Source organism: Plectrocnemia conspersa, unplaced genomic scaffold (genome assembly GCF_051122295.1).
Source record: "Plectrocnemia conspersa isolate PC_06_02 unplaced genomic scaffold, ASM5112229v1 ptg000001l, whole genome shotgun sequence".
NCBI lineage: Eukaryota > Metazoa > Arthropoda > Insecta > Trichoptera > Polycentropodidae > Plectrocnemia > Plectrocnemia conspersa.
The window spans coordinates 13,176,421-13,185,192 of NW_028277165.1; the positions used below are offsets into that span (position 1 = coordinate 13,176,421).

At 32.7% G+C, this 8,772-nt stretch overlaps 1 protein-coding gene across 1 annotated transcript; it reads right to left on the bottom strand.

The window, feature by feature from the left end:
* Nucleotides 1-1,530: 1,530 nt before the first annotated feature.
* CCT4 (chaperonin containing TCP1 subunit 4) lies at nucleotides 1,531-7,675 on the bottom strand. Its single transcript, XM_088190710.1, has 10 exons — nucleotides 7,464-7,675; nucleotides 4,207-4,259; nucleotides 4,044-4,133; nucleotides 3,666-3,975; nucleotides 3,391-3,593; nucleotides 3,147-3,286; nucleotides 2,651-2,855; nucleotides 2,167-2,449; nucleotides 1,888-2,084; nucleotides 1,531-1,819 (listed from the first exon to the last, which is right to left on the bottom strand). Exons 1-10 carry the CDS (start codon nucleotides 7,588-7,590, stop codon nucleotides 1,802-1,804), a joined length of 1,626 nt encoding a protein of 541 aa, XP_088046836.1. The 5' UTR covers nucleotides 7,591-7,675; the 3' UTR covers nucleotides 1,531-1,801.
* Nucleotides 7,676-8,772: the final 1,097 nt, after the last annotated feature.

The window sequence follows — 8,772 nt, forward strand, 5'->3', positions numbered from 1 at the left end:
GATTTTTATTTAGTCCTTTAAGAGGCCTTGGATTTTCGGACAAATATATTAAAAGTGGTTTTAGCTTAAAATCACCCGCGGCATTTGCACCAAGTAGCAAAGTTAATCGTTCTTTAGACACCTTATAACCAGGCGCAGATTTTTCGGTTTTTGAAATGTACGTGCAATCAGGCATTCGCTTCCAATAAAGCCCTGTTTCGTCTACGTTAAACACTTGTTCAGGTTTATGACCACCTCTTTCAATAATTCCCTTTAAAATGTTGGGATATTCCTTAGATGCGGCCTCATCGGCGCTAGCTGCTTCACCTTTCATTTTAAAATTATGCAAATTAAATCTATTTTTAAATTTTTTTAAAAATCGACATCGAAGAAAAGTTTTTTTGCGGTTATAGCGAAAACGTGCCTTAATTGAAGAGGGCCGTTATAGCGAAAGGCCGTATAAAGAGCGGCCGTATAGCGAGGTATGGGTGTATAATATTATAGTATAATTTTATTTTAGATTTCTTATAATTATAATTTCGTTAAATAAACGAAAAACATTTAAGTTTATAATTTCATTAAATTAAATTAGTGAAAAAATTATAAATTTTATAAAATATATCAATTGAATATAATAACAATTGAACAAAAAAGAAACAAAAAACAGCAACACAATGCATTGAATAAATTATCGAAATTTGACCAATTTATACTAAAAGAAACAATGTAGAATTGAAGAAAACAACAAAACAATCGACCATAACATACTGGTTCCGATTCAAGATTTGATCAATGCAACCGTCGATTAGTACATATCCACAACTACTAGCTGATTCTGCTTTTGCTCAAAATGATTTGGGAAATTATATTGGTTGGATTGTCTCTGATGATGATCAACGATTAAGTTTAAGTGTTCCATCATGTAGACCTAAAGGACCATTTCCCAATGATGAAATATTGTATATTATCATACAAAAACGAAAAGCAGACAATTTCAATAGTAGTGAAGAAATAATGCCTCAGGTGGCAACACTACAGTAAATTAGAAAATTTTATGAGAAACTACATAGTATTTTCGTATCAGAACTATTGATAATTAAAAATAGGTATACAACTTAGCTAAATAACGATTACATACATTTTTTTCAAAAATTCGACGGTTACTTTTTTTTAACTGGTTGAGTCTTATATATTGTTTTAATACAATATATTTGTTTCGTTTTAATATTATCACCTTGCCTCACTATGTCAGCAAATGGATTAATCGCCCTACCTTTGGGTTATTATTCAAAAGATAGTTAAAAAATACATTGGTTTTTTTTTTCATTAGATTTCACAATAACAATACTTGTTTACAATATAACAGAAAAAAATACGCAATAGACTCATTTGTGATCCTTTTTTGTATCCTTTGCCAGTCTGAGGTTCTCGAAAAAAGATGTCGCCGAATATTTTTTATAATACCAATACGAACGTATCACGTACGTTCGTATGGGTAGGGCGGTTAAAGGGTATTATTTTGTGGAATTTAAATTTAAAATAAACGCATAATAATAAGTAAAGCTTTATTTTGTGAGATGGAACTTGTAAAAAATATTACGATTCACACTTATGGAAAGAAAATTCCATTACAGTACATGTTATGCAATATATTGATTGAATAGTATTTCCAATAAGACGTCAGTGCTAGGTTAAAAATTATTACAGTTTTTTGTTTTTAATCATTTAAGAATTTAAATACAATATAAAAACTATATTAATGCTCGTGAATATAAAATAAGCAAAAATTAATACTTGATTTTTAAACCATTGAGGTAGCATCTTAAGTCATTGTGTTAACCTGTAATAAAAAGAGAATTATAATTCATTCAAATTAAAAAAAAATACAAACACCACCAAAATGCTTACAATATCATCGATTTTCAAGATTGATCGAACAGTTTCTGTCGCTAACGTTAACGCGCTTGTTGTGACGAGTAGGGGCTGCAAAACGCGCTCTTCAGCCATATCAGCTATGCACCCGCGTCTGACAGAAATGCCGGCATTTGTCTGACCGGTTGCGAAAGCCACTTGCAGGTTAGAAACAGTCGCCAGCGGGTTTAACCCTATAAAAACAACCAAAGAACAAGTGTTATGATCACCATTTTTTAATACATAACTAATTCATTCGATCTAAACGATAATCACCGGCGTTTTCAGCAAGTGTAGAAGGTATGACCATCAGAGCGTCGGAGAATGCACGGAAACAATAATGGTCAGCTCCCGATTGATGTAAAGCCGCATCAGCCAGATGAAGAGCCACAGCATTTTCTGCAGAACCTCCGCCTGGTAATAGAGCTGGCCTTCGCACCAAGCAACGTACACAGCACAATGCGTCGTGAAGAGAACGCTCCGCTTCAGCCAACATCAGTCGGTTCGATCCACGGCAGATGATTGTCACAGTGCGGCCGGGATTTGCGATTCCAGTTATCTATAATGTAAAATCGATATTAATGTAAATACTAACGATTGTAACGCCATTTAGTTCTTTGCAAATATGTGGTGGGCACCTATTTATACTCAATTAAATTAAATACTATAGTTCAATAAATTACTAATTCTGGAGATTTTTCTTGATGGCTTCTATATAAGTCATCCGTATTCAAGGGGTTAAGATGATATAGACACCTACCTTTACAAACTTTCCGGAGGGTTCGCTAATTTCTTCAGCCAGTTCAGCCTTGACAAGATTCTCTGGTACAAAATGATCCAACGAAGCGATTGGACGGCAACCCAGTGTTTTGCAGATGAATTCGATATCTTCGCGTTCAACATCTTTTACGACCATAACTTTGATCTTATCTAAGAAATGAATTGCCAAATCGGAGAGCGCATCTCTGCAAAAATATATGAAAATAAATTAGTAAAAGTTAAATAACATGTATACTTCGTCCATGCCAAACTAGTGTATCAAACCAAACATACGAAGATAGCTATTTTTTATTACAAAACAACGCATATTTAGTCAAATAAGTTTTTACTACTATTTATATCTGTAGCTAGTGTTGATTTTACCCATGTAATTGGTTCAAGTGTAATAACCATGACTGACATGAGTACCACATACTAACAAATTTTTTTACAATTACTGGTAATATGTTGAGTTATATTTGATCAAGTAAAATTACCTCAAAATTGATTTTTGCACCAGCAAAACGTTGCATTTGCTCTGCTTTATCTTTTTGACAATATTCAATATATACTCGCGTTCTTCTTTAAGAATCCTATCCATGGCGGCATAATCCGAAACGACTACATTATGATCCATCTAAAAATATACAATATTTGAATATTTAAATAAATGTTTCCAGTGATTAAAAAAGAGTGTAACGTTAAAGAAATACATATACACATATATATAATATTACGTACATCAGTCTTGGGTGGAGAAATGCAAAATTGAATCAAACCAATCAACGGCCGATCAATTTTTTTCGGGCCAGCCACATTTGCTGCCCTTGGCAACACTAATCCTTGAATGAGTTCAGAATCTTCCAGAGTGCCGCCGAGTCTTTGAATAACTTTAACATCATTCAAATTGCACATTAAACCTCCTTTGGGAATGGGATTCACGACTAGAATTGAGAGATATCATAAATATAAGATTTATGTTATAAAAATAGTACTTTAAAACAATCTATAAAAACCTGAAAGCACAGCTTTTACAGCAATTGGCGCAAGCAAGCTGATGTGCTGTGACACGACCTTTGAACACAATGAAGTTGCCGCAGCTTGAATGAGACTTTCTTCATCATTCATCTTAACTGGAGTTGCAATCTTCTCCAAATACACGACAGCCTGTTGAACAGCTCTTTGGAATGCATCGGATATGATCGATGGATGGAGACCTTTGTTCAGCAATTTCTCAGTGGCGTCCAAGAGAGCTCCAGCGATTACGACTACGGAAGTAGTACCATCGCCAGCTTCGATATCTTGAGCACGTGAAAGTTCAACCAACTGTCGAAAATATTATTGTATAACATCTTTAACATATTTTCAATAGTAAAATTAAAAAAAAAACTGACCATCTTTGCTGCTGGGTGTACGACATTCATCTGTTTTAAAATAGTGGCACCATCGTTTGTGATCGTCACTTCTCCGTTACCGGCTTGGATCTAAAAAATATTACATTATAACAAATGATCTATATTTTTTTATTCTAAATTAAGTCAAAAACAATAAAAATACCATTTTGTCCATGCCGCGTGGCCCTAGGCTAGTTCTGATTGCATCAGATATAGCTAGAAAAAAAATAATGTTTTTTATAAAAATTGTAAATTGTTTGTACTTTCTGACAATGATTTTACAATCATTAGATATTTAATTTAAAAATTCAAACCAGATCAACATTTTATTTTCATCAAATTCAATTAAAATTTACAGAAGAGAGATAAAATGGTTTGATATATTAAACATAAAATACAGAGTAATCCAATTTGAGTTTCCTATTTTGACAGCACTGTAAGTTCGACAGCTGTCAATAATCACGCGCGTTCAAAGTGGCAAATGTGAATTTGCAACAACATATTTACGAAATGAATCATTTAATCACCGGTGAATACGTTCAAATTGTTCTATAGAAATAACAATTCTATACGAACTGTGTATCGAAATTTACGGGAAGATTATGGACGTTCTCATCGTCCTACAGAGCTAACAATTCGAAAGGTAGTGAAAAAATATGAAGAGACTGGAAGAGTTATAGTTGGAGGTAAGAAAGTGTGGCCAAAGAAGCAAAATTGCAATTCATTGGCGTTTTGGGCTTTTCTTATGACTCTCTTTGGCGCATTTTGGATCTGGACTTGCACCTACACCCATATAAAATTCAGATAAGACAAGAACTGAAGCCCAAAGACAGCGAAGAATATATAAAGATAGGGTGTTAGAACAGCAGAAAGTTGATGTCAATTTTTCAAATAAAATCTTTTCTAATGAGGCACATTTTCACCTCTCTGTGTATGTTAATTAGCAAAATTGCCACATATGGGGTGAAAAAATTCTCATGTGATTCACGAGAAACCATTACATGTCTAAAAAGTGGGTATGGTGCGCATTGTGGCCAGGTGGCGTTATTGGACCTTACTCTTTTTGATAACGATGAAGGTCAGACTTACAGTCAATGATGAGCGCTATAGACGCATTAATAATAAGATTAATTTTGGCACGAAATCGAAAATATTAATGTGGAAAACATGTGGTCGGATGCAATGTTGTGAACGTTTTGAGTGAAAAGTTCCCAGGTCACATTACTTCACGTTTTGGTGACGTTAACTAGCCGCCAAGATCAAAAAATTTAACGCCGTTGGATTATGTAGTGTGGGGTTACGCTAAGAATCGTGTCTACACCAACAATCCCGAAACGTTGGAGAACTTAAAACCCAACATTCTCCAAGTTATAGCCGATATACCGTCCAAAATGTATGAAAAAGTCATCGAAATTGCATTGAAAGGATCAGCTGCTGCAAAAGATCCAGGGACGGCTATTTAATTGATATTATTTTTCATAATTAATGAAACACATCAAACCTGTTCGATAAATATTTTTTTTAAACGATATGCTTAAATTTGTGTTTTTTTTTAAAGAAAATGATATATCTAGTACATTTCTGAACATAGAAATTTTGTTAAAAATATTTCTAATGATGCTAGTTAGCAACGAAGAAGTTTTTCTGCCCTCAAAAGAGTGAAAAATTATTTACGGAGCAGTTTAGCTCAACAAAAGTTGTTGACATTATCTTTGCTTTACATTGAAAACGATACTGCGCAACAATTAAATTGTAATAATATTATCAATGAATTTGTCTCAGTAAAATGCAGGAAAGTTCCTATTTAATTAAAGTATTTATATTCACTTTTTTATTGTTCCTTATTGTATATGTGTAACAAATGTGCTAAGCAAACAAAAAAGTCAGATAGAAATTTCTTGGAGTTAACATTCATCTAATTTAATAATTTACTTTATATTGTTTTTTAACACATTGTTGTCGGGTGATTTCGCGCATTGTTTTAAGCCTGGCGCGGGCTATTTTTTAGCAGCCGCGGAACTGTAATGATGTTTTTTTTTTATAACAAGTGACAGATGTCGCAATGACCGTTGCTTGTTATCTACTCCAGATCAAGTTTCATTGGAATTTGTTTTTTTTCTCACTCCCGACAATCCCTTCTTTTACAACAGGTAGAAAGTAATTCCTCGAAGCATCTTGAATAGAATATTCCTATTCCTTACAATCAATTTAATTGTTGACACTACCATTTACAATTTAATGATTTTCCACCTTCAATCTCCTTTAATAATTGTGTATCAATTCGATTGAACATAATGGAAGATATTTGGGATAACAGGAATTTTTTATAGTTCGTTATTTAACTTTTTGTACGGTATAAAAATTCAATATCAAAATTAGTACAATACATTTGGTGGAACTGTGATAAACACGTGAGCCGACTTCTAGCAACAGACTACAAAAAACGGATTTTTACGGGTCCCAATGTGTTAAATACAGTAAAGAAGTATATTTAAAAAAAAGATGGTTATGTTTATTTTACACCTAAAGAACACTGTAGATGTTTAATAACATTAGCTTTATATACCAGGAAATTAATATTTCAGATGAACCCCCGTTCGGCATAGAATTTATGTATTTAAAATTAAATGATCTTAAAATCCTTGTAGTCGCTTATATTGCAATATTTTTTTAGAATTTGCTTTCACTCTTCCAGGGAGCCGGGTCCGTTAAAAGCTCATGGCCTAGGGCCCTTTAACTGGAGTTAAGTACATGTCAACACTACTGACTTATCTTCGCTAGTTGTTGCATTAATATTTTTATTAAAAAGTAATTATTCAAAATGAAAAAGGCAGTTTTGGTATATTGTCTTGTTTTGTGATACATAACTACTTTTATACCGTTTCAGACAGGAACCTGTAATTTTGAATATGGTCAAGTTTAGGCGAAAGGGGGGGTAAATATCGATTGATATCATTTAAGATATTGTACATAATTATTTTAGAATCTTCTAGAATAACGCCAAATAATTTGGGTTTAATAGTTAATATGTTTCAAGCATCATCACATTGAATGTTATTGAGGCGACAATTTTAGCCAGCTGCACAAAAGGCGAAGAGGTTTTTAAAATGTGCCTTTAACCTTTTGCAATGTTTAATAAAAATAATTGTAGTCACATTTTCTAAATGCAGAGCCAGAACAACGCCGGATATTTCGCTAGTGAAATAAATATAAATGAATAATTTAAAATATGTATTTGTTACGGCCAAAACTTTACTGTGTATAAAATAAAAGACGAATTAAAACTCATCGATAACTTTGAAAATACAAAAAAATATATATGAAAACGGACAAAAGTACAGTTTGACCATCCAAACAAATAATCCAACGCCCTTCAAGGACACGTTTATTTTGCGCAAGGGATACAAATACAAATCTAACCCTTGGCGGCGTTGATGTTGCTGAGACGGATATCCGTCGGTTTGCTCTTGTCCTTGTAGACGCTGTTACCGCTGCGTGGGGCTGGACCGCTAGGGCGCGGCGCGCGAAGAGCTCCCGGAGCCACCATCTTCAGATCGAAGCGGATTAAACTTCGAGAAAGAACTAGAGCTGACGGCCGCCGGTTGCCTCTTCTTTGCCATACGTAAAAAAACGCCTACTCGTGACAAGTGTTGCCAGTGCGACAAACATACAGCTGTCAGATGTTTCGTTTGTCGCGCTGTTGTTTTTGTGATATTTGAGCTATAAATTTACATATATAAAGGTAAAAAGCTAAATTCTTAGAATATGCTTTCAATTTGAATCGAGTTTTCAATTATTATTTAGGCGTTTACAAATTGCCTTTTCAAATAAGAATCTAATTTTCAATGTATATATTTTCCAAATCCTATTCCTTACAATCAATTTAATTGTTGACACTACCATTTCCAATTTAATAATTTACCACCTTCAATCTCCTTTAATAATTGTGTATCAATTCGATTCAATACTGAAAAACAACATCCGTATAAACTTAATATTATATGTCCTTCAAAGCTATATAATCCTTCGAAATAGATAGCAGTATAGGCATTGAGGAGAAAAAGTAGATTTCTCGTTTATTTTTTAAATATTTAAAAATGGTACTTGTGTAATATAATTTGTGTATATAACGTTTGTATGCCATCAACATGCAGATATGTTAACAATTTTCCAATGTTGTTTATTTAAAATAAATTACAAATTTGATCATTATGTATGGTAAGACTTTTGTAATTTGTTTGTAACTCATCAACATGCAAAGATGCTAGATTTTCCATTTTGTCAACGATTTTTATTTAATAAGAAATACAAATTCTATAAGTGGCAAACTTTAAAATAACCCTTTGTTTTTTCAGTAGTTTTTGTAGTTTACCACGTATTTTCTTTAATCCCTTGATTTTTCGAAAATAAAAAACATTATTTATTTTATATTTTTTTTAATAAAAAACGATAACGATCGGGAACAAAAATTACAACAATGAATCTTAGACATTTATTTTTATTCTTTATCTTATATTTATATTATTTTCTTTACACCGATTTATACTAGCTCATTGTGTACGATGTGTTAAATACCATTTTATCATTTTATATTAACAAATAATGTAACTCTATTACCATAATAGAACAAGTATTCAAATAACAACCTGTTGATATTCCCAGACTATTAGACTTTTTTTATTAGTGTACTTTTAGTCATATATTCTGAGTTAAACTCCGCATATTCAAT

Bases quoted from the DNA above. Each gene is read 5' to 3' on its own strand.
- CCT4 (XM_088190710.1), bottom strand. From the start codon at position 7,590: ATGGTGGCTCCGGGAGCTCTTCGCGCGCCGCGCCCTAGCGGTCCAGCC. The intron at 4,134-4,206 runs GTATTTTTATTG...AATATTTTTTAG, and splicing joins CACGCGGCATGGACAAAATG to ATCCAAGCCGGTAACGGAGA. The intron at 3,287-3,390 runs GTACGTAATATT...GTATATTTTTAG, and splicing joins TTTCTCCACCCAAGACTGAT to ATGGATCATAATGTAGTCGT.